The following is a 26,045-nucleotide window of genomic DNA, read 5'->3' on the forward strand; positions in this document are numbered from 1 at the left end:
TAAATCTCCGGATCCTGACAGGATATTCCCTAGGACCTTGAGGGAAGTTAGTGTAGAAATAGCAGGGGTTCTGACAGAATTATTTCAAATGTCATTAGAGACAGGGATGGTTTCAGAGGATTGGCATATTGCTCATATGGTTCCATTGTTTAAAAAGGGTTCTAAGAGTAAACCTAGTAATTATAGGCCTGTAAGTTTGACGTCCAGTGGTGGGTAGATTAATGGAAAGTATTCTTAGAGATGGTATATATAATTATCTGGATAAATAGTGTCTGATTAGGAGCAGTCAACATGGATTTGTGCATGGAAGGTCATGTTTGACAAATCTTTTTGAATTTTTTGAAGAGGTTACTAGGAAAGTTGACCAAGGTAAAGCAGTGGATGTTGTCTATATGGACTTCAGTAAGGCCTTTGACAAGGTTCCGCTTGGAAGGTTAGTTAGGAAGGTTCAATCATTAGGTATTAATATTGAAGTAGTAAAATGGATTCAACAGTGGCTGGATGGGAGATTCCAGAGTGTAGTGGTGGATAACTATTTGTCAGGTTGGAGGCTGGCGACTAGTGGTGTGCCTCAGGGATCTGTACTAGGTCCAATGTTGTTTGTCATATACATTAATGACCTGGATGATGGGGTGGTAAATTGGATTAGTAAGTATGCAGATGATACTAAGACAGGTGGCGTTGTGGATAATAAAGTAGGTTTTCAAAGCTTGCAGAGAGATTTAGGCCAGTTAGAAGAGTGGGCTAAAAGATGGCAGATGGAGTTTAGTGCCAGTAAGTGTGAGGTGCTACATTTTGGTAGGAATAATCAAAATAAGACATACATGGTAAATGGTAGGGCACCGAGAAATGCATTAGGACAGAATGATCTAGGAATAATGGTGCATAGTTCCCTGAAGATGGAAACTCATGTGGATAGGGTGGTGAAGAAAGCTTTTGGTATGCATGCCTTTATAAATCAGAGCATTGAGTATAGGAGTTGGGATGTAATGTTAAAATTGTATAAGGCACTGGTGAGGCCAAATTTGGAGTATTCTGTACAGTTCTGGTCACCGAATTATGGGAAAGATGTCAACAAAATAGAGACAGTACAGAGGAGATTTACTAGAATGTTACTTGGGTTACAGCACCTAAGTTACAGAGAAAGGTTGAACAATTTAGGTCTTTATTCTTAGGAGAGTAGAAGGTTGAGGGGGGACTTGATAGAGGTATTTAAAATTATGAGGGGGATAGGTAGTTGACATGGATAGGCTTTTTCCATTGACAGTAGGGGAGATTCAAACAAGAGGACATGAGTTGAGAGTTAAGGGGCAAAAGTTTAGGGGTAACACGGGAGGGGAACTTCTTTACTCAGAGAGTGGTAGCTGTGTGGAATGAGCGTCTGGTAGAAGTGGTAGAGGCCGGTTAGATTTTGGATTTTGGAAAAAAAATGGATAGGTTTATGGACAGTAAAGGAATGGAGGATTATGGGCTCAGTGCAGGTAGGTGGGACTAGGTGAGAGTAAGCATTCGGCACGGACTAAAAGGGCCGAGATGGCCCGTTTCCGTGCTGTAATTGTTATATGATTATATAAGGAATATATATTTAATGTTAGTGGGGGTTAAGTTTAAAAGAGATATGCAGGGTGAGAAGGCAGGTGTATGTGGTTGAGTGGGAGTGGTATCAGCGCTGTTGGAATGGTGGAGCAGACTTGATCGGTTGAATGGCCTAATTCTGCTCCTGTGTCTTATAGTCTTATCTTGTCCTTTCAACATTTGGTAGGTTTCAATGAAATTGCCCCACATTCTTCTAAATTCGAGTGAGTTCAGGCCCAAAGCTGCCAAATGCTCCACATATTTCAAAATATCAAATCCTTTTAGCAAAATGTATTATCATACATTTTCCATCACTGTATTCCATCTGTCACATTTTTTTGTCCATTCTTTCAATTTGTTCGTCCTACTGCAATTGCATTGCTCCCTCAGCACTACCAGTCCCTCCACCTACCTTTGTATCATATGCAAATTTTGCCACAAAACCATCAATTCCATTATATAAATCGTTGACAAACAATGTGAGAAGTGGTGGTCCCACTACTGACCCCTGAGGAATATCACGAGTCACAACTGCTAATTAGAAAGGCCTCCTTTTATTACCACTCATTGCCACCTGCCTGTCAGCCATTCCTCTATCCATGCTAGTATCTTTCCTGTAATGCCACAGAGTTTTATCCTATTAAGCTGCCTCATGTGTTGCACCTTATCAAATGCTTCTGAAAATCCAAGTAAGTGCCATCCACTGCCTCTCCTTAGTTCATCCTGCTTGTTACTTCCTCAAAGAACTCTAATAGATTTGTCAGGCAAGATTTCCCTTTGCTGACTTTATGTTATTTTATCATTGGTCTTCAAGTACCTCGAAACCTCATCCTTAATAATAGACTCCAACACTTTCCCAACCACTAAGGTTAGGTTAACTGGCCTATCATTTCCTTTCTTTTGCCTTCCTACTTTCTTAAAGAATGGAGTGACATCTGCAATCTTCTAGTCCTCCAAGACCATACCAGAATCAAGTGTTTCTTGAAAGATCATGACCAATGCATCCATTATCTTTGCAGCAACCTCTCTCAGGACTCTAGGATCCAGTCCATGTGACCTACCCAGCTTAAGACCTTTTAGCTTGCCTGGCACTTTTTTCCTTAGTAATATCAATGGAACTCATTCCTGCTCCCTGCCACTCACAGTCCTCTGGCACAGTGCAAGTGTCTTCCACCATGAAGACAGACGCCAAGTACCCATTAAGTTCATCTGCTATGCCTTTGTCTCCATTTACTACTTCAGCAGCATCATTTTCCAATGGTCCAATATCAACTCTCACCTCCATTTTACTCTTCATATAACTGTAAAAACTTTTGGTATACTGCTTTATATTATTGGCTAGTCTGCCCTCATATTTCATCTTCTCCTTTATAGCTTTTTCAGTTGTCTTTTGTTGGATTTTAGAAGCTTCCCAATCATTGAACTTCCCACTCACTTTTGTTAACTTATATGCCCTTTTCTTGGCTTTTGTGCAGTCCTTAATATGTCAGTGAGTGATTGAAAAACATTGTTGGGATGGGGTCATGGAATGTGTTGTCTTTTGAGCAGATTCCAATTAGGAGATTGTAACTAAAACTGAAGCTTGAAGACTGTAAGGCTGTGGAGGTCTCAGACAAGGATTGAATTAGGTCAAGCACCACCTGGCCCAATAACCTACAAGTAACCACCAAGACAACATGTATTAATGAACAAATGCAATTCTTATAGAGAAATATAATGCCACACTGACCTCGAAGTATGGGAGTGATGATGGTAGACAGTAAGCTTCCTGCATTAATAGACAGATAGAAGAAGGAAAAGAACCTTCTTCGCTCCACGGTCTGAAATGTAACAACAAAAAGTTATGAATGATAAGGTGATCCAGTGCTTTGTTAAAGTATTCAAGATGATGTACCAAATCCACTAAATAGATCCTTGACTTACTCATTGGGAGACCACTGTCAGTGTGGATCAGAGATAACATTACCCTGCTGGTAATCAGTACCTCTGCATCTCAAGGATGTATGCTTAGCCCACTGCTCCAATCTCTCTACACCCATGACTATGTGATTAGGCACAGTTCAAACACCATCTACAGTATAAATTTGCTGTTGGCACATCTGTTGTTGGTAGAAACTCAGATGGTGAGGAGGTGTGCAGCAGTGAGACAGTTGAAATCACTTTAGGTCTGTAAGACCAAAGAATTGATTGTGGACTTCAGGAAGGGAAAGTTTATGGAAGTCCTTCCCTGATTTATATCTGCTCAGCTAGGACAGTAGAGACGCCAAGCAAGATAGTGGAATGCTCCTCTTGCGGGATATGGGAAGGCAGGGAGGCAGCCAGTGTCCCAGATGACTACAACTGTAAGAAGTACATACAGCTGCAGCTTCTAACAACCCACATTAAGGAGTTGGAGCTGGAACTGGTAGAACTCCAGATCATTCAGGAGACTGAAGTGGTGATAGGTAGGACATATAGAGAGGTATTTACACCCCAGGTGCAAGGCACAGGAAACTAGGTGACCATCAGGAAGGGGAAAGGGGTTTTGGAGACAATGCAGAGTACCCCTGTGGCCATCCCCCTCAACATTAGATACAGCACTTTGGATACAGAGGAAATGAAGCTGCAGGTCAGGGATACAAGTGCATTTAAGGAAACGAGGGCTTTAAACTGCCAATTGCGACTATCTTGCTGGCTAACATGCAGGCTCTGGTGAATAAAATTGATGACCTCAAAACTAGGGTGCTGAATCAGAGGAACAGTAGGACTGTGTGCGCCTTTTGTTTCACAGAATCCTGGTCAACCCCTTCCATACTATTCAGATCCATGGGTTTACTGTACACTGTTAGGATAGATCTATAGAGTCTCTCAAAAGCAGAGGTGGAGGAGTTTGCCTCATGATCAGCTCTTCTTGGTGCACAAATATATCAGTGCTGTCCCAATTCTGCTCACCAGACCTGAAATATCTAGCAGTTAAGTGCTGTCCATTTTACCTACCACGGGAGTTCTCCAGGATCATTTTGGTAGCAGTATACATTCCACCTCAAGCCAATGTCAATCAGGTTTTAGATAATCTGAGCAATAGGATCAACATGCACGAAACAATGCACCCTAATGCCTTCACCATCGTTTTGGGAGATTTTAACCAGGCCAGTCTGAAAAAAACCACTGAACAATTACCATCAACAGATACTTACAATACCAGTGAAACCACACACTGGACCATTGTTACACCACCATCAAGAATGCCTACTGTGCTATTCCATGCCCTCACTTCAGGAAGTCTGATCACCTGGCTGTACTTCTGCTCCTTGAGCATAGGCAGAGTCTGAAGACTGCAGCACCAGCAGTGAGGACCAAGAAGGTATGGACAAGGGAAGCACAGGAGCACCTACAGGACTGTTTTGAATTGGTGGACTGACTGGACTGTATTCAAGGATTCATCTTCAGATCTGGTTGAGTATGCTGCAGATGTTACTGACTTCATTAAAACCTGTGTGGATGAGTGTGTGCCTGCAAAGACTTACTGTACATTCCCAAACCAAAAGCAGTGGATGAACCAGGAGGTATGTCGTCTACTGAAGGCTAGATCTGTGGCATTCAAGTCTGGTGACTCAGGCCGTACCAGAAAACCAGGTATGATTTGTGGAGGGCTATTTCAAGGAAAAAGGGACAATTTTGGATGAGGTTGCAAGCAACATCGGATGCATGGCAACGTTGACAGAGTCTGCAAGACATTATTTCCTGCTAAGTAAAACCCAAGAGTATGAATGGCAGCAATGCTTCACTACCAGATAAACTCTACGCCTTCTATGCCCACTTTGAAAGGAAGAATATAACTACAGCTGTGAAGATCCCTGCTCCGCCTGATGACCCTGTGATCTCTGTCTCAGAGGCCCATGTTAGGCTGTCTTTAAAGAAAGTGAACCCTCGCAAGACGGAAGGTTCCAATGGAGCACCTGGTAAGGCTCTGAAAACCTGTGCCAACCAACTGACGGGAGTATTCAAGGGTATTTTCAACCTCTCACTATTACAGGTGGAAGTTCCCACTTGCTTCAAAAAGGCAACAATTATATCAGTGCCTTAGAAGAATAACATCAGCTGCTTTAATGACTATCACCAGTAGCACTCAAATCTACAGCTTTGAGAGGTTGGTCATGACTATACTGAACTCCTGCCTCAGCAAGTACCTGGACCCATTGCAATTTGCCTAACGTCACAATAGGACAATGGCAGATGCAATCTCAATGGCTCTTCACACGGCTTTAGACCACCTGGTCAATACAGAAACCTATGTTAGAATGCTGTTCATCAACTATAGCTCAGCATTTAATACCATCACTCCCACAACCCTGATTAAGAAGTTGCAGAACCTGGGCCTCTGTACCTCCCTCTGCAATTGGATCCTCAACTTCCTAACCAAAAGACCACAGCCTGTGTGGATTGGTGATAACATCTCCTCCTCACTGACGATCAACACTGGTGCACCTCAGGGGTGTGTGCTTAGCCCTCTTTTCTACTCTCTATATACACATGACTGTGTGGCTAGGCATAGCTCAAATACCATCTATAAATTCGCTGATGATACAACTATTGTTGGTAGAATCTCAAGTGGTGACAAGAGGGTGTATGGGAGTGAGATATGCCAACTATTGGAATGGTGGTACATCAATGACTTGGCACTCAATGTCAGTAAGACAGAAGTGCTAATTGTGGACTTCAGGAAGTTTCAGACAAAGGAACACATACCAATTTTCATAGAGGGCTCAGAAGTGGAGAGAGTGAGCAGCTTCAAGTTCCTGGGTGTTAAGATCTCTGACAATCTAACCTGGTCCCAACATATTGATGTAGTTATAATGAGGCAATACTTCATTAGTTTGAAAGATTTGGTATGCCAACAAATGCACTCAAAATCTTCTACAGATAAACTGTGGAGTACATTGACAGGTTGAATCACTCTCTATCTGTTTCTCTGCCTCAGTTCTCTCTCTCTCTCTCTCTCTCACACAGGCTTGTTTTCTCTCCCTCTCTCTCTCTTTGCAGCAGTTTCTCACTTGCTCACTCTGCCTTATTCTTTATTTTTCTCTCTAGATACTTTTCTCTCTCCCTCAGGTTCTATTTCTCTCTGCCTCTTTCTCTCTCTCTGTCTCTGCCTAGTCTTTTTCCCTGTCTATCTCACTGTCTCCCTGCCTCACTCTCTCTTTGCCTCATTCTCTCTCTCCCCGTTTTTCTCTCTCTGCCTTGTACTCTCTTACTCATTTTCACTCTAGCTTTCCATCTGCCCCATTCTCTCTCTCTCTCTCAGTCTCTTTCTCACACTTTCCCTCGGTTTCCCTCTCTGCCTTGCTCATTCTGCTTCATTCTCCCTTTCTCAGCCTCCTACTCTCTCTCTCACTCTCAGTGTCAGTTTCTCTCTCCCTCTCTCTGCCTCATTCTCTCTCTTTCTACATTGTTTCTTTCTCTTCCTCAGTTTCTTTCTCTCTGCTGTTTCTTTGCCTGTCTTTTTCTTTCTCTCCCTCTCTGCTCCCTCTCTTTCTCTCTGCCTTGGTCTCTCTCTCAGCCTCATTCCCCCACTATCTCTCTCTGCATCTCTTTCTCTCTACCCCATTCCCTCACTCTATCTCTCCATCAGTTTCTATCTCTCTCTCTACCTCATTTTCTCCCTCTCTGCCTCGCTCCCTCTCGTCTGTCTCTGCCTCAGTCTCTCTGTATTTATCTGCCTCAGACTCTTTCTTTCACTCTCTCTCTCCCTCGATTTCCCTCTCTATACATTGTTCACTCTCTCTCTGCCTTGGTCTTTCTTTCTCTCCCTCTCTGCCCCACTCCATCTCTCTCTCTCTCTGCCTCAGTTTCTCTTTCTCTCAGCCTCCTACTCTCTCACTCTCTCTCACTATCTACTCTGTTCTCTCTCTTCCCCTCAGGTTCTTTCTCTCTCTCTCTCTGCCTCATTCTGTCTGTCTGTGTCTGCCTCTGTCTCTTTCCCTCACTCGCCCTCTCTCTCTACCTTGTTATTGTTGTAATGTGAGTATTATTAAAAGTAAGTTAATACTAATCTGGAAGCTGGTGGTAGCAAGAGGCAGGATCCAGGGTTGGGGGGGTTTTACTTCTGGTGTACTTTGTACATAGTTCCTTCACCCATGCTGCATGAGATACCTGGAAGCCTCTGTATTGTAAATATCATTTGCCGTCCCTGATAAAGATGTTCTTTTGGCCATAAAATTGTCGAGTGGATCTTTTGTAAAGTAAAAGTTACCACATATTTTTGGCGACGAGGTGAACTGGTTTTGTGGATTTGCCCAGCAGTTTCAAACAGGAGCTGGGAGCGGATGAGGAGCCTTGCGTTTGGATAGCTATGCTCTGGACATTCAGTGAGTTCGAGGAGCGGACCGGCTGGAGTATGAGGAAAGGTTGGGACACTTTTTCTGTGCTAATGGCATTACTGAGGAGGCTAAGAAGCGCTCTATTCTCCTGAGTGTGTGTGGGGCAAAGACTTCAAAGCTGATAAGGAACTTAGCCACACCGCGGAAACCAGGAGCAATTCCATATGATGAACTGGTCCGAGCTCGTGGGGAACCACCACAATCCAAAATCTTCAGTGATAGTCCAACAGTGTAAGTTTCACAGCCATTTCAGGAAGCCAGGTCTGTCTGTGACTAATTTTGTGGCTGAGCTTCAGCAGCTGTCGGGGCATTGTGATTTCGGAGCCGTATTGGATTACATGCTCCGTGATAGATTAGTTTGCGGCATTAATAATGACGCCACACAACATCGCTTGTTGGGGGAAACCCCACCGTTGACTTTCAAGAAAGCCATAGAGATTGCCCAAGGCATGGAGATGGCTGCTAATAATGCTAAGAATATCCAGAGAGGACATAGGGGGGTTGCAGTCTGTTGCAGTGCATCAAGTCAGGAGGGAGGACTGTTTTCGGTGTGGAGGGACGTACTATGCAAATGTATGCAAATTCAAAGATACTGTCTGCCATGCTTGCAGCAAAAAGGGACATTTAGCTAAAAAGTGCAGGTGCTTAAAGGGTAAGGTTAAGCCTGGGCAGGGGAAAGCTTAACAGACTCGAGCAGTCACACACCATCTAGAAGAAGCAGACGAGGAGGCAGCATGTGCCTACAACATGTTTGGGGTGTAAACGGATGAGGAACCACCTGAACCATTTTATACCACAGTCACTGTCAGGGGAAAGGACATTAAGTTTGAGGTTGATTCAGGAGCTACTGCATTGGTCATCAGTGAGGAGACCTACAGGAGGACATGAGGGTCCAACCTGCCTCCCCTCAGACCATCAAAGCTCAAACTCGGGACCTATATGGGGCAACCCATACCTCACTTAGGGGTGTTATATGTGAATATTTCAGCCGGGGGTCAGAAGCCAGGCTGGTGATAGCTAAGGTCAGTGGGCCCAGTCTTTTGGGCTGCGATTGGCTTCGCAAAATCCAGCTCAACTGGCATGAAATTAAGTATGCACACATGAAGGAGGACATTCTGCAGTGGTACAGTGATGTTTTTAAGGACGAGCGGGGCACACTGGAGGGGGTGACCGTGAAAATCCAAGTTGACCCTGAGGCCACGTTTTTTTTTAAGCCCAGGTCAGTGCCCTATGCTATGAAAGGCAAAGTCGAGGAGGAACTGGAACTTTTACTGGGGCTGGGCATCATTGAGCCCGCCCAGTTTTCAAGGTGGGTGGCTCCCATTGTTCCAGTTTTGAAGGAAGGTAAAATGATGAGGATACGTGGGGACTACAACCTTACGGTGAATCATGTCTCTAAACTGGAGGAGTACCCATTGCCATGGATGGAAGACCTGTTTGCCACCCTGTCAGGGGGTAAACTGTTCACAAAGTGGGACATGAGCCACACCTACCAACAGATGCTGTTCGACAAGGATTAAAAGGAGTATGTCACAATCAATACACACAAGGGATTATTCAAATACAATCACCTGGTGTTTGGAGTGGCATCTAGCCCTGCCATTTTCCAAAGGACAATGGACTCCTTGCTGCAGGATGTTCCACACATAGCAGTATATCGTGATGACCTGTTTCCGTGCTGTAATTGTTATATGGTTATTCTCTCTCCCCTTCAGTTTATTTCTCTCTCTCTGCAACCTTCTCTTTCACTCTCTCTGTCTCTGCTTTGGTCTCACTTTCCCTCAGCCTCATTCGCATTTTTGGGTGGAAGTTAGGAAAAGGAAGGGGTCAATAACTCCACTGGGTGTTTTTTGTAGACCACCCAATAGTAACAGGGATATTGAGGAGCAGATAGGGAGACAGATTCCAGAAAGGTGTAATAACAACAGGGTTGCAGTGGTGGGAGATTTTAATTTCCCAAATATCATTCGGCATCTCCCTAGAGCAAGGGGTTTAGATGGGGTGGAGTTTATTAGGTGTATTCAGGAAGATTTCTTGACACAATATGTAGATAACCTACAAGAGGAGAGGCTGTACTTGATCTGATATTGGGAAATGAACCTGTCAGGTGTCAGATCTCTCAAAGGGAGAGCATTTTGGAGATAGTGATCATAATTGTATCTACTTTACCATAGCATTGGAGAGAGATAGAAACAGACAAGTTAGGAAAACGTTTAATTGGAGTAAGGGGAAATATGAGGCTATCAGGCAGGAACTTGGAAGCATAAATTGGAAACAAATTTTCTCAGGGAAACGTACTGAAGAAACGTGGCAAATGTTCAGGGGATATTTGCGTGGGGTTCAGCATAGGTACATTCCAATGAGACAGAGAAAGGATGGTAGGGTACTTGGTTGCAGGACGGGCAGGACTGGCAGCTTAATGTTTTGGGGTTCTATTGTTTCAGACGTGATAGAGGGGGAGGGATGAAAGGGGGAAATATCACAGCTGTGCTTAAACAGGACAGGCCGGAGTGCTTGTCTACAGAGGCCGTATGGGTGGAGCCGAGGAATGGCAAAGGTGTGACCACACTAATAGAGTTGTATTATAGACCACCCAATTGCCAGAGAGAATTGGAGGAGCAAATCTGTAGAGAGGTAACAGACCGATGTAAGAAAAAGGAAGTTGTAATAGTAGGGGATTTTAACTTTCCTCATATTGACTGGGACTCCCACACTATGAAAGGGCTAGATGGCTTGGAGTTTGTCAAATGTGTTCAGGAAAGTTTTCTAAATCAATATATAGAGGTACCTACAAGAGAGGATGCAATACTTGATCTCCTATTAGGGAACCAGACAGGTCAGGTGACAGAAGTATGTGTAGGCCAACATTTTGGGTCCAGTGACCATAATGTCAATAGTTTCAAGTTAATTATGGATAAGGATAGGTCTGGTCCGCGAGTTGAGGTTCTAAATTGGAGAAGGGCCAATTTTGTTGAAATGAAAAAGGATCTAGGAAGAGTGGATTGGGATAAACTGTTTTCTGGCAAGGATGTGTTCAGTAAGTGGAAGGCCTTCAAAGGCGAAATTTTGAGAGTGCAGAATTTGCATGTTCCTGTCAGGATTAAAGGCAAAGTTAACAGGCATAGGGAACCTTGGTTTTCAAGGGATATTGGCGGTCTGGTTAAGAAAAAGAGAGAGGTGTATAGCAGGTGTAGGCAACAAAGAACAAATGAGGTACTTGAAGAGTATAGAAAATGTAAGAAAATACTAAAGAAGGAAATTAGGAAGGTGAAAAGAAGACATGAGGTTGTTTTGGCAGATAACGTGTGAAGGTAAACCCAAAGGGTTTCTACAAGTATATTAAAAGTAAAAGGATAGTAAGGGACAAAATTGGACCTCTCGAAGATCAGAGTGGTCGTCTATGTGTGGAGCCTCATGAGATGGAGGAGATCTTAAACAGTTTTTTTTTGATACAGTATTTACTCAGGAAACTGGCCAGCATATATGGAAGGAAGGGAAACGAGCAGTATTGTCATGGAACATATAAAGATTAAAGAGGAGGAGGTGCTTGCTGCCTTACAGTGAATAAAGGTAGATAAATCCCCCGGGCCTGACATGATATTACCTCGGATCTTGAGGGAGACTAGTGTAGAAATTGAAGGGGCCTTAGCAGAAATATTTAAAATGTCCTTAGCCACAGGTGCTGTGCCAGAGGATTGGAGGGTAGCTCATGTTGTTCCGTTGTTTAAAAAAGGCTCCAAAAGTAAACCAGGTAATTATAGGCCGGTGAGGCTGACATCAGTAGTAGGTAAATTATTTGAAGGTGTTCTGAGAGATCAGATATACAAGTATTTGAACAGCCAAGGGCTGATTAAGGATAGTCAGCATGGCTTTCTGCATGGTAGATCGTGTTTAACGAATCTTGTAGAATTTTTCAAGGAGGTTATCAAGAAAGTAAATGAAGGAAAGGCTGTGGATATTGTCTACAGGGACTTTAGTAAGGCCTTTGACAAGGTCCCACATGGGAGGTTAGTTCAGAAGGTTCAGACACTAGGTATCCATGGAGAGGTTGTAAACTGGATTTGAAATTGGCTGTGTGGGAGAAGCCAGAGAGTGGTAGTGGATGATTGCCTCTCAGACTGGAGGCCTGTGACTAGTGGTGTTCCTCAGGGATCCATGCTGGGACCATTGTTGTTTGTTGTCTATATCAATGATCTAGATGATAATGATAAATTGGATCAGCAAGTTTGATGATGACACCAAGACTGGAGGCATTGTGGTCAGCAAGGAAGGCTTTCAAAGCTTGCAGAGGGATAGGGACCAACTGAAAAAATGGGCCAGAAAATGGCAGATGGAATTTAATACAGACAAGTGAGAGGTATTGCATTTTGGAAGGACAAATTAAGGTAGGACATACACAGTAAATGGTAGGGCACTGAAGAGTGCGGAGGAACAAAGGGATCTGGGAGTTCAGGTACATAATTCCCTGAAAGTGGCGTCGCATGTAGACAGGGTTGTAAAGAAGGCTTTTGGCATCCTGGCATTCATAAATCAAAGTATTGAGTATAGGAGTTGGGATGTTATGGTGAAGGTTGTATAAGACATTGGTGAAACCAAATTTGGAGTATTGTGTGCAGTTCTAGTCACCTAACAATAGGAAGGATATCAGTAAGATTGAAAGAGTGCAGAGAAGATTTACTAGGATGTTGCTGGGTCTTCAAGAGTTGAGTTACAGGGAAAGAATGAACAGGTTAGGACTTTATTCCTTGGAATGTGGAAGAATGAGGGGGGATTTGTGTTAGGGTCTGGTCTGGTCCAGAATCTGCATTCTGGGTCTCGATCCGGTCTGAGTGCTCCGGACTCCGGGTCTTGCAGCTGTCCCTCCCGGCCCCTTTGAGCCTGTTAAGATCAGTCTGGATCAAGGAGGCACACCTGTGGCCAATTCGGCTGCAGGTGTTTATAAGGGGCCATGGGATGGAGACTGGGTGGGTGGTTGTTTTGTTCTGTATCCTGTCCTACCCTGGTTGCTGGACTGTTCTGTATATGCTCTATCCGGTGGGTCTTTCTCCCCTGCTTCTCTCCTGTGTGCTGGTCCTGCTGTTCTGCCTTATTCTCCTTGCTTGTGCTGCCATGCTGTTGGTTGCCTTTCCCAATTTACCAATGTACCTGGTGGATCACTGTAGTTTTTGCTGCCTACCCTGGACCCAGCTTCCTACTTGTTGCCTCCATTGGGTGGGTCCAGCTGGACTGCTGCTGCCGGTGTGGGTTCTGCCCCTTCTTACCCGTTGCCTCCGTCCAGCAGGTCCGGCTGGACTGCTGCTGCCTGGTGGGGGTTCTGCCCCCTCCTACCCATTGCCTCTGTTGGGTGGATCTGGACGGACTTCCACTGCCTGGCAGGGGTTCTGCCCCCTCCTACTCATTGCCACCATTGGGCGGGTCTGGCTGGACTGCTGCTGCCGGTGTGGATTCTGCCCCTTCTTACCCGTTGCCTCTGTCGGGCAGGTCCGGCCGGACTGCTGCTGCCCGGTGGAGGTTCTGCCCCTTCCACCTATTGCTCCCTAAGGGTTATGCCCTGCACCTGCCCAGGAGTCTGTGACTGGCCCTGGCCTCTGTGTTTTCTGCCTGGGAGGTGGCCCTGCCTGGGATCCATGTGGCCTGCCCTAGGGACTCCTACCCTTTCCTCCCCTCATTACCCATGGATTGTGCCCGCACCTGCCCAGGTGTCTGCGACTGGCCCAGGCTTCTGTGTTCCCGCCTGGGAGGCGTCCTGCCTGGGATCCCTGCGGCCCGCCATGAGGAATCCGCCTGCCTGCCCTGAACTCTGGGATCCTCCTGCCTGCCCGCCTCATCTGAACTCTGGGATCCTCCTGCCTGCCCGCCTCGTCTGAACTCTTGGACTCAGCCCCGCCTGCATTAACCCTTACATGTCATGGCATCCCCATCCTGTCCTTCCCTTAGTACTTCAGTGTCTGCGTCCTGCATTTGGGTCCATCTGGCCCCCGTTCCTGACAGTTTGATAGAGGTTTATAAAATTATGAGGGGTATAGTCAGAGTAAATGTGAGTAAGTTCTTTCCACTTAGATTAGGAGAGATAAATACAAGAGGACATGGCTTTAGGGTGAAAGGGGAAAGGTTTAGAGGGAACATTAGAGGGAGCTTTTTCACTCAGAGTGGTGGGAGTGTGGAATGGGTTGCAATCTGACATGGTAAATGTGGGCTCACTCTTAAGTTTTAAAAATTAATTGGATAGATACATGGATGGAATAGGTCTGGAGGATTTTGGACTGGGTACAGGTCAATGGGACTAGTGGAATAAAGTCTTGGCACAGACTAAATGGCCTGTTTTCTGTGCTGTAGTGTTCTATGTTTCTATGGTTCTACAGGAACCATGGCTGTTGTAAATCTAGTCAAGAAGAACAGAGCTTACAAAAGGTTCAAAAAGCTAAGTAATGATAAAGATTTAGGAGATTATAAGGCTAGCAGGAAGGACCTTAAGAAAGAAATTAGGAGAGTAGGGGCCATGAGAAAGTCTTGGCAGGCAGGATTAAGGAAAACCCCAAGGCATTCTACAAGTATGTGAAGAGCAAGAGGATAAGATGTCAGAGAATAGGACCATTCAAGTGTGAGAGTGGAAAAGAGTGTATGGGACTGGAGGAGATAGCAGAGGTACTTACTGAATACTTTGCTTCAGTATTCACTACAGAAAAGGATCCTGGCAATTGTAGGGATGACCTACAGTGGACTGAAAAGCTTGAGCATGTGGATATCAAGGAAGAGGATGTGCTGGAGCTTTTGGAAAGCATCAAGTTGGATAAGTCACTGGGACCGGATAAGATGTACCCAGGCTACTGTGGGAGGTGAGGGAGGAGATTGCTGAGCCTCTGGAGATGATCTTTGCATCATCAATGGGGCGAGAGAAGTTCCGGAGGACTGGAGTATTGCGGATGTTGTTCCCTTATTCAAGAAAGGGAGTAGAGCTAGCCCAGGAAATTACAGACCAGTGAATCTTACTTCAGTGGTTGGTAGGTTGATGAAGAAGATCCTGATAGGCAGGATTTATGAACAGTTGGAGAGACATAATATGATAAGGAATAGTCAGCATGCTTTGTCAAAGGCAGGTCGTGCCTTACGAGCCTGATTTAATTTTTTTGAGTTTGTGACTATTGATGAAGGTAGAGCAGTAGATGTAGTGTATATGGATTCAGCAAGGCATTTGATAAGGTACCCCATGCAGAGCTTATTGAAAAGTAAGGAGGCATGGGATCCAAGGGGAAATTGCTTTGTGAATCCAGAACTGGCTTGCCCACGGAAGGCAAAGTGTGGTTATAGACAGGTCATATTCTGCATGGAGGTTGGTCACTAGTGGTGTGCCTCAGGGATCTGTTCTTGGACCCCTACTCTTTGTGATTTTTATAAGTGACCTGAGTGAAGAAGTGGAGAGAGATGGGTTAGTAAATTTACTGATGACACAAAGGTTGGAGGGATTGTGGATGATGTGGAGGGCTGTCAGAGTTTACAGCAGGACAGAGATAGGATGTAAAACTGGCTCATTCTCCCTGTCCCTGTCTCTCACCTTTGTTTTCTCTGCCTCTCACTCTGTCTCTGCCTTGTTCTCTCTCTCCCTCCCCCATTTTGTTCTCTCAGTCTCCCTCCCTTGGTTTCTCTTTGTACTAAGCCTCATTTTGACTTTCTCTAACTCCCCTTCTCAGTTTTTATCTCTCTGCCTCATTTTACTCCCTCTCTCTAAATGCCTATTTCTCTCCCCTTCTGCCTTGTTTTTCTTTCTCACTGCCTCATTCTCTCTCTTTCACCTTGTTCTGCCTCTCTGCCTCGTCCTCTGTCTTATTCTCCCTCACTCTCCATTTCTGTCTTGGCCTCCCCCTCTCTCTTTCTGCTTCACTCTCTCTCTGCCCCATTCTCTTGCTCTCTTCCTCCCTGCCTCGTACTCTCTCTATAACTCCCTCAGTTTCTCTCCCTGTCTTGTTGTCCCTTACTCATTTTCACTCTAGCTCTCCATCTCTCATTCTTTCTCTCCCTTTTTCTCTCTCTTGATCGCTCCCTCAGTTGCTCTCTCTCTCTGGCTCAGTATCTCTAGTTTGTTTTCACTCTCTCTCCATCTGCCTTGTTCTCTCTCTCATTCTGCCTCAGTCTCTTTGCCTCTCTCACTCTCCCTTTTTCACTCATTTTCAATCCCACTCTCATTTTCACTCTCTCTCCATCTGCCTTGTTCTCTTTCTCATTCTGCCTCAGTCTCTTTGCCTCTCTCACTCTCCCTTTTTCACACATTTTCAATCCCACTCTCATTTTCACTCTCTCTCCATCTGCCTTGATCTCTCTCTCCCTGCATTTTTGCTCACTTTCCTTCTCCGTTCATTGTTCTCTCTCTCTCTCTGCCTTGCTTGCTCTTACTCTGTCTGCCTCGTTCTTTCTCTCGTTTTATCTCCCTTTCTCCCTCTCTACCATGTTCTCTCTGCCTCATTCATTTTCAGTTTCTCCTTCTCACTCTCATTTTCTCTTTCTCTCTCTCTCTCTCTCTGCCTCGATCTCTTGCTTTCCCTCTCTCTGACTCAGTCATTCTTCCACTATCAATCTCTTGGCCATTTTCTCAGTCTCTCTCTCTCCCTCGATCTCTCCCTCCCTCTCGCACTCACTCTGCCTCAGACTTTCTCTCTTTCACTCTCACTCTCTCTCTGCCTCAATCTCTCTCTCGCTTGGTCTCTTTGCCTTTATCTGTCTTGTTCTCTCTCTATCTCGTTCTCTATCTCTGCTTCTGCCACTCTTTTTCTCTCTGCCTTCTCTCTCTCTCTGCCTCACTCTTTCTGTCTCTCTCATTCTCCCTTTCTCGGTCTCATTTTCCCTCTCACTCCCTTTCACTCTTTCTCCCTGTCATCTATCTCCGCCTCATTCTCTCTCTCTTTTGCTATGCCTCAATCTCTATCTCTGCCTTGTCTCCCCCCTCTCCCTGCCTCATTCTCTATCTTTCCCTTAGTTTCTCACTCTCTCTGATGTTGTTTTTTTGTCTCTCACTCAGTCTCTATCTCTCTGCCTCATTCTCTTCCTTACTTCCTTTCTCTCTCTCTCCCTCATTTATCTGTCTGCCTTGCTCTCCCTACGTCTCAGTCACTCATTCTCTGCCTTGTTTTCTCTCTCTCTGCCTCAGTCTCCCTATCTCTTCTCACTCTTTCTACCTTGTTCTCTCTCTCCACCTCCCTCAGTTTTTCTCTGTGCCTCATTCTATCTATCTCTCCCTGTTTCTCTCTCTCTTTCATCCTCAATTTCTCTCTGCCTCATTTTCACTCTCTCTCCATCTCTTGTTCCCCTCTCTTTCTGCCTCGTTCTCTCTCTCTGCCTCAATCTCCCTCATACCCTTTCTCTCTCCCTCATCTACCTCTCTTTCTCTCTGTCTCTTTCTGCCTCATTCTCCATTTTTCTCTCTCTCTCTCTATCTGGTTTCCTCCTCTCTCTCCTGCCTCATTTGCTCCGTCTCTCTCTGCCTTATTCTGTTTCCCTCGCCCTCAGTTTCTCTCCCTCTGCCTCATTCTCACTGTCACTCCCTTTCTCTCTCTCTCCAACAACTATCTACTTCTCTGCCTCATTCACTTTCTCTGCCTTGGTCTTCCTTTCTCTCATTCCCTCTGTGTGTGTGTGTCTCTCTCTCTCTTATTCTCCTAATTCCACTCTCTCTGTCATGTTCTTACTCTCTTTCTCTGCCTCATTCTCCCTGTCTGTTTCTCTCCCTTTGCCTTGTGAAACAGATTATCTAAATGGAGAGAAACATCAAACATCAGAGGTGCAAATAGACTTTGGAGCCCTCATGCAAGACTCCCATAAGTTTAATTTATAGACTGAGTCGGTGCTAAAATGCAAATACAATGTTCGAATTTATTTCCAGGGGACTAGAATATAAAAGTGAGGATATAATGCTGAGGTTTATACAACACTAATCAGGCTGATCTTGGAGTATTGTCAACATTTTTGTGCCCCATATCTCAGAAAGGATGTGTTATCATTGGAGAGAGTCCAGAGGAGGTTTACAGTGTGATTCCTGGAATGAAGGGTTAACATATGAGGAGTGTCTGGCAGCTTTGGGCTTGTACTTGCTAGAATTTAGAAGAACGTGGGAGGGGGTGGATTTCATTGAACGTTGAAAGGACTAGTTAAGGTGGATGTTGAGTGGATGTTTTTACTGTAGTGCAAGTATCCAGAACCAGAGGGCACAACCTCAAAATTGAGGGGTGACCTTTTAGAACAAAAGTAAGAGGGATTTTTGTTACCCAGAGAGTACTGAATCTGTGGAATGCTCTGCCACCGACTGTGCAGAAGGCTAAGTCTGTGGGTATATTTAAAATGGAAGTTAATAGTTTCCTGATCGGTGCTGGGATCAAAGGATATGGTGAGAAGGCAGGTGTATGGGGTTGCGTGAGATTCAGGATCAGCCCTGATGGAATGGCAGAGCAGATGTGATGGACTGAATGGCCTAATTCTGCTCCTATATCTCATAATTATAGCAAACTAGCGAGTTTCTACAAATTTACCACAGAGACCATTTTAACTGGTTGCATCTCTGTCTGGTATGGAGGGGCCACTGCACAAAATCAGAAAAAGCTGCTGGAAGTTGTAAATTCAGACAGTTCAATTGTGGGCAACAGCCTCCCCATCACTGAGTACATCTTCAAAATGTGATGTATCAGAAAGGTGGTATTCAACATTAAGGATCCCCATCAACCAGTTCATGCCCTCTTCTCGTTACTAACATCAGAGAGGAGGTACTGGTGCCTAACGACACACACTCACTGTTTTAGGAACAGATTCTTCCCCTTTGCCAATGGATTTCTGAATCAGTGAACCCAAGAACACTATCTCACTATTTTACTCTTTATTTACACTACTTATATAATTTCCTATTGTAATTTAAAATGTTTGTTATGTATTGCAAAGTTCTGTTGCTGCAAAACAACAGATTTCATGACATATGTTTCTGACAATAACCTGATTGATTCTAATTCAATGTATTATATACTCACCTGAGCTCTTCGCTGCACATCAGACCAAGTGAGTGCACAATAGACCAATGTATGCCAGACCAAGTTAAAGAAGGGCCACCAGGCTGATCAGTGAAAAGTATAACCTAACTCAGTCTGTGTTGAGTCCATTAAACTCAGCCAGTCCAACTTGCAACAGAATGAGCTAATTGGTAAATGTAATGTAACACTGCCAAGCAGTGTGTACCACAAATGGTCAACGTAATACAGCAGAGCCCACTGCTCAGGGGTTCATTATCAACATCACCCACTTCTCTGTCGCTGCAGCTCAGCCTAGGGTACCTATCATCATGGAGTACCACCGCAACATAATCCCCTTACTTTGGCACGGTGGGCTCCCCAAACTTCACCCAGCTCCCCAGTGAGTACCTCTCTGTGTATGCAGATCCCCAGGGACCCCCTGCAACCACCACCAGCCCCCTTCCCTGTACTCATAGCAACTGGGGCAAACATGAGAAGAGAGGCAAGCCTCTCAAAGGCAAGATGTGCAAGCTTCCAGCCTCGCTACGTTGCTTCCCCCCCCCCCCCCAGGTTCTGTGAGCCTCCCGTTCTCAGGTCCCCCAGAACCCTCTCCCTGCCCTCTCATCCAAGCTGCCTCCTGCCACCATCCTCAACACTGTCCCCCATCAGATGTTTAGCACCATTGGTGAGATCAGCGAAGATGAGCCCATCGACGGTGATGATGACCTAGTCGTCGATATCCCTGAGTGATCCCTGACACCAACTATCAACCACTAACCTCAGACACCGCTTGACCTCCCTTCCCCAGACCCTTAATCGTGACTCCTGTCCTTGTGACACCCCATCAAGCACATTGCCCCAATCCCTCAGTGGCTCCCGACCCCTGACCTTAAGTGGCTCCCAACTTGACCCTGTGTAACCCCCCCAAAGTAAACGAATGTCCGGACTCCTGAACCAGACCCTTGACCTGGTGCACTAAGCCCTGACCTCAATCCTCTTTACGATCAGATAAACAGTTTCCCTCCAGGAGGACGAGCCACTTAATTGGCTGGCACACTGGGGCAGCTCCTGGTCTACTGGCCAACACTCCCTGGGAGTTGGATCAGATGCTGAACTACCCAGCTGCCCTCCCATCCCCATTGGCTGGCTCTACTGAGTGCCCCAGTCTGACCGAGTCATGCCCTCACTGTGCTTTGCCCTGGCTCTGATTGGCTGCCTTCCCAGAAGGAGATCCTCATTCCATTGGCTGACTACAGACAGAGCTCCCCTTCTTATTGGCTTATTTCCTTACCAGCTCTCCCTGCCCAATTAATCATAGGCCAAGAGAGCTCCAGTTCCCATTGACTGGCTGCCCAAGAAGCTCTTCTTCCAACTGGCTGACCAGTTAGCCTTCTGATTGACTGATGTTGTGAAGCTGAGAACTGATTGTCCATTGACTTCCCCTCCCCCTTCCCCACCCCCACCGCCATCCAGTAGTTTTCAGGAGGAAAGGTATGGGGGATGGGTGTAGCTCGCTACAATCGTCAATCTGCCAATTTCTTCGCGAGTTTTGTAGTGAGAAGGGAGTAAAAGGAATGAAAACCTAAAAGAAAAGCTTGCAATGTGTACCACAACTGGCCAATGTGGCCAAGCAGTGTGTACCAGAATGTCAAGTCAAGTCAGGTCACTTTTTATTGTCACTTCGACCATAACTGCTGGTATGGTACACAGTAAAAACAAGACAAAGTTTTTCAGGACCATGGTGCTACATGAAACAAAAACTACACTGAACTACGTAAAACAAGACAAAAAAAACTACACTAGACTACAGACCTACCCAGGACTGCATAAAGTGCACAAAACAGTGCAGGCATTACAACAAATAATAAACAAGACAATAGGCACAGTAGAGGGCAGTATGTTGGTGTCAGTCCAGGCTCTGGGTATTGAGGAGTCCGTTGGCTTGGGGGGAGGAAACTGTTACATAGTCTGGTCGTGAGAGCCAGCATGCTTCGGTGCCTTTTCCCAGATGGCAGGAGGGAGAAAGAGTTTGTATGAGGGGTGCGTGGGGTCCATCATAATGCTGTTTGCTTTGCGGATGCAGCATGTGGTGTAAATGTCTGTAATGGCTAGAAAAGAGACCACAATGATCTTCTCAGCTGACCTCACTAATCGCTGCAGGGTCTTGTGATCTGAGATGGTCCAATTTCCGAACCAGGTAGTAATGCAGTTGCTCAGGATGCTCTCCATACAACCTCTGTAGAATGTGATGAGGATGGGGGGTACGAGATGGACTTTCCTCAGCCTTCACAGAAAGTAGAGACGCTGCTGGGTTTTCTTTGCTATGGAGCTGGTGTTGAGGGACCAGGTGAGATTCTCCACCAGGTGAATACCAAGAAATCTGGTACTCTTAACGATCTCTACTGAGGAGCAGTCAATGTTCAGTGGAGAGTGGTCGCTCCATGCCCTCCTGAAGTCAACAACCATCTCTTTTCCTTTGTTCACATTCAGAGACAGGTTGTTGGCTCTGCACCAGTCCATTAGCCACTGCACATTCTCTCTGTATGCTGACTCATCGTTCTTGCTGATGAGACCCGCCACGGTCGTGTCATCAGCGAACTTGATGATGTGGTCCGAACTGTGTGTTGCAGCACGGTCGTGGGTCAGCAGAGTGAACAGCAGTAGACTGAGCACACAGCCCTGGGGGGCCCCCATGCTCAGTGTGATGGTTTTGGAGATGTTGCTTCCGATCAGAACCAAACAATGTGTACCACAGATGGTCAATGTAACACAGCCAAGCAATGTGTACCACAACTGGTCAAAGCAGTGGGAACAACAGTTACTCGACAGTGTAAATGCCAAAACTAATAGGTATTCTTTATCTCGAACCTAGTTCACGCTGTGCAGTTCGGCAAAGCAATGTATGCCAGGAATTCAGCAGTTCAGACAGCATCTGCATAGGGAAATGAACAATTGGCCACAGATGCTTCCTGACTTGCAGAGTTCCTCCAAAAGCTTGTATTTTTAAATTTCTGCACTCCAGCAGCTGTCATCACTGGTGTCTCAAGTGCAGATGAAAGCCAGATAATGGCAAAGTGTACACAACAATGATAGTGAGAATTCAGACAACAATAATAAACCTGATTCTGATTAAGAAATCCCCTCACCCCCCTCAAGACATGCCCTCTTCTACCCCCAGGGAGGAGGTATAGGAGCTTGAAGACACACACTCAACTAGTAGAATGCTCTGCTCTCCCTTCCCTCCACACTAATCCTAACCTCACCATCAAACCCACAGACATGGGAGGTTCAATAGTAATCTGGTGTACTGACCTCTACCTTGCCGAGGCCCAGCGCCAACTTTCAGACACCTTCTCTTACTTACCCCTCAAACTAAGGAACTCCATGCCATTGTCTCCCACGCCATCACCAAATTTACTGACTCTGGGGATCTCCCATCCACTGCCACCAACGTCATAGTTCCTGCATTCCACACCTCCCTTCTACCTCCTACCCAAGATCCACAGATCTGCTTGTCCAGGTGGACCCATTGTTTCAGCTTGTTCCTGCCCCACTGAGCTCATATCGGCATACCTTGACTCCTTGTCACCTTGATACCTTGTTTTATTCCCCCACCCCCTCCCCAGTTCAATCCCTTCCTACCTACATCCATGACACCTCATATGCTCTTGGCCCCCGTCATCTTATATTCCCTATGGATGTCCTGTCCCTATACACCTCCATCCCACACCGGGAAGGCATCAAAGCTCTCCATTTCTTTCTGGACACCAGACCTATCCAGTTCCCCTCCACCACCACTCTCCTCTGCTTAGTGGAACTTGTCCTCACTCTCAATAATTTCTCCTTTGTTCCTCCCACTTCCTTCAAACAAAAGGTAGCCATGGGCACTCACATGGGTCCCAGCTATGCCTGCCTGTTTGTCAGTTTCATTGAAAAGTCTATGATCCAAGCCTACATTGGTGACTATCTCACATTTTTCCTATGCGACTTTGAGGACTGCATTGGTGCTGTTTCCTACATCCATGCTGAACTTGTCGTCTTCATCCATTTTGCCTCCAGCTAATGCCTGCCCTCATATTTACCTGGTCCATTTCTGATAGCTCCCTCCCCTTTCTTGATCTCACTGCCTCTAACTCCCAAGACAGCTTATCCACCAATGTCTATTACAAACCCATGGACTCTCACAGCTACCTGGACTATACCTCTTCCCACCCTGTTACTTGTATAAACGTCAAACCCTTCTCTCAACTCCTTCATTTCTGCTGCATCTACTCTCAGGATGAGGCTTTTCATTCTAGAACGAAGGAGATGTCTTCCTTTTACAAAGAGACTTCCCTTCCTCCACCATCAATGTTGCCCACAACTGGATCTCTTCCATTTCACACACATCTGCTCTTATCCCATACTCCTGCCACCCTACCAGAGAAAGGGTTCCTCTTGTCCTCACCTACCACCCCATCAGCCTCCGTGTCCAGCACATCATTCTCTGAAACTTCTGCCACCTCCAAGGGGATCCCACCACCAAGCACTTCTCCCCTTCTCGTTTTCTGCCTTCCGCAGGAAAGGCTCCCTACATAACTCCCTTGATCATTCATCCCTCCCCACTGATCTCCCTCCTGGCGCTTAATCTTGCAAGCGAAACAAGTGCTACACCCGCCTCTACACCTCCTCCCTCACTACCATTCAGTTCCCTAAACAGTCCTTTCAAGTGAGGCAACACTTCACCTATGAGTTTGGTGGGGTCATTTAATGTTCGGTATCCCCGGTGTGACCTCCTATACATCGGTAGACACGATGTAGATTGGGATACTGCTTAACTGAGCAAAGGTCCGCCAAAACAAGTAGGATCTCCCAGTGGCCATCCACTTTTCATTCCCATTCTGATATGTCCATCCATGGCCTCCTCCACTGCTGTGATGAGGCCACACTCAGGTTGGAGGAACAACTCCTTATATTCCGTTTGGGTAGACTCCATCCTAATAGCATGAATGGTGATTTCTCAAACTTCCAGTAATGCCCCCCCCACCTTCCTGCCTTCTCCATTTCCCATCTCCTTTTCACTCTCTCACCTCATCTCCTTGCCTGCCCATTGCCTCCCTGTGGTGTACCTTCACCCTTTTACTCCCCTCCTCCCACCTTTTAAATCTACTCCTCTGCTTTTTTTCTCTAGTCCTGCCAAAGGGTCTTGGCCCGAAACGTCGACTGTACTTTTTTCCATAGAAGCTACTTGGCCTGCTGAGTTCCTCCTGCGATTTGTGTGTGTGTCACTCAACTATTAGGGTCAGTTTCTTTCCCTCTATCAACAGATTTCTGAATACTCCATCCCTGAACACTATATCACTGTTCCACTTTCGCGCTACATGTGTATTTAATGTTTTTGCAACTTAGTGTAGGTTGTTATGCCTGCATTATACTGATACACCTAAACAATAAATTTCATGATTTATCTCTGTGACAATAAGCATGATTATGATTCTATTGTTCTTTTTAAAAACAATATTAATTTATAATTACTAAATAAATTTCAACTGGATACAGGCAGTCCCCAGGATCCAGCTCAACTAACTGCCCTTATTTCTCCAAGTCCCAGAGATTGCAACTTTAACATCAATGCAACTCTCAATCCATTGTGAGCATTTTTGGGCCCCTATCCAAGAAAGTATGTGCTGGCACTGGAGAGAATCCAAAGGTAGTTCACAACAATGATGCTAGAAACGAGGAGTATTTGATGGCTTTAGAAGAATTTAGGGGGGGGGGTCTCATTAAAACCTATCGAAAATTGAAAAGCCTAGGTAGAGTGGATGTGGAGAGGATGTTTCTTGTAGTGTGGGGGCCTAAGATCAGAGGGCACACCCTAATAGAGGAATGTCCATTTAGAACAGAGATAAGGAGGAATTTCTTCAACCACAGGGTGGTGAATCTGTGGAATTCATTGCCATAGATGGCTGTGGAGGCCGAGTCATTGGATATAGTTAAAGCAAAAGTCAATAGGTTCTTGGTTAATAAGGGCATCAAAGATTATGGGGAGAATAAGGCTCAGAGGGTTAATATACAAGCCATGATCAAATGGTGGAGCAGATTCAATGGTCTTAATGGCTAAAAAATGTCTCAATCTCTGAATGCCCCACATACCTGGTCCACCTCAAATTGGTCAATCACAGAATGCCCCACATACCTGGTCCCCCTCAAACTGTTGATCACAGAATACCCCACATACCTGTTCCTTCTCAAACTGGTCGCCACCAAAAGCTGCTACACAGGGCTTGATTCCACCTGTACCCACTGCAATAAGGAAGAGACCGAACAGAGACAAGACCCTGTGAACAAAATAAATTTGTTGTATTTTAAAGGAACTGACATTGCCTTCTGTCAATACTGAATGCAATTTGCAGTTATAATGGCCAAACTGCGAAGAACTCTGCTTTCAAAATATACTCAGTGGCCACTTTATGAGGTACACCTGCTCGTTAATACAAATATTAAATCAGCCAATCATGTGGCAGCAACCTAATGCAAAAAAGCATGCAGCTATCATCAAGAGGTTCTGCTGTTGTTCAGACCAAACATCAGAATGGGGAAAAAAATGTGATTTAAGTGACTTTCACCATGGAGTGATTGTTGGTGCTAGATGAAATGGTTTGAGAACCTAAGAAGTCTAAGGCTGGAGAGAAGGGCTGAGGAGGGAAAAAAGGATCACCCAGGACTGAATGGCAGAGCAGACTCAAAGGGCCAATTCTACTCCTATATCTTGTGGTCTAAAACTTTCAAGAGGGTGAATACACTTTATAGGCACTGTATATCCTGGTGTTTCTTGTTGCTGCGTCCAAAAGTTGGAGCTCCCTCCACAACAGAACTTGGGATTACCTTCACTAATAAGACTGCAGCATTACCACTTGCTCTGGAACAGTATAGACAAGTAACAAATTCTTGGATGTCAACGATGTCTAGATTCCATAAAATAACTCAAGAAAACAAAAGCATTATTGGTGGAGATAGACTTTTAAGCAAGCATTTTAATTATTGTCATGTAGAACAACAATAAGATTCAAAGTATTGTCAGTAAAACTCATCCACAAGATGTTCATTTTCCTGACAAATGTTGGAAGCATCTCTCACCAGCAGAGAACCT

The 26,045-nt window shown here is 45.4% G+C and overlaps 1 protein-coding gene across 1 annotated transcript in view; it reads right to left on the reverse strand.

Moving 5' to 3' along the window:
* The window catches only part of slc15a2 (solute carrier family 15 member 2), a 219,807-nt gene that overhangs the window by 125,513 nt on the left and 68,249 nt on the right, over positions 1–26,045 (reverse strand). The window contains exons 6-7 of the mRNA XM_059966270.1: positions 25,134–25,233; positions 3,305–3,395 (exon numbers count right to left, since the gene is read on the reverse strand). Of these exons, the coding sequence (XP_059822253.1) occupies positions 3,305–3,395; positions 25,134–25,233 (191 nt within the window). The remainder of the gene's footprint in view (positions 1–3,304; positions 3,396–25,133; positions 25,234–26,045) is intronic.

Source organism: Hypanus sabinus, chromosome 4 (genome assembly GCF_030144855.1).
Source record: "Hypanus sabinus isolate sHypSab1 chromosome 4, sHypSab1.hap1, whole genome shotgun sequence".
Lineage (NCBI taxonomy): Eukaryota > Metazoa > Chordata > Chondrichthyes > Myliobatiformes > Dasyatidae > Hypanus > Hypanus sabinus.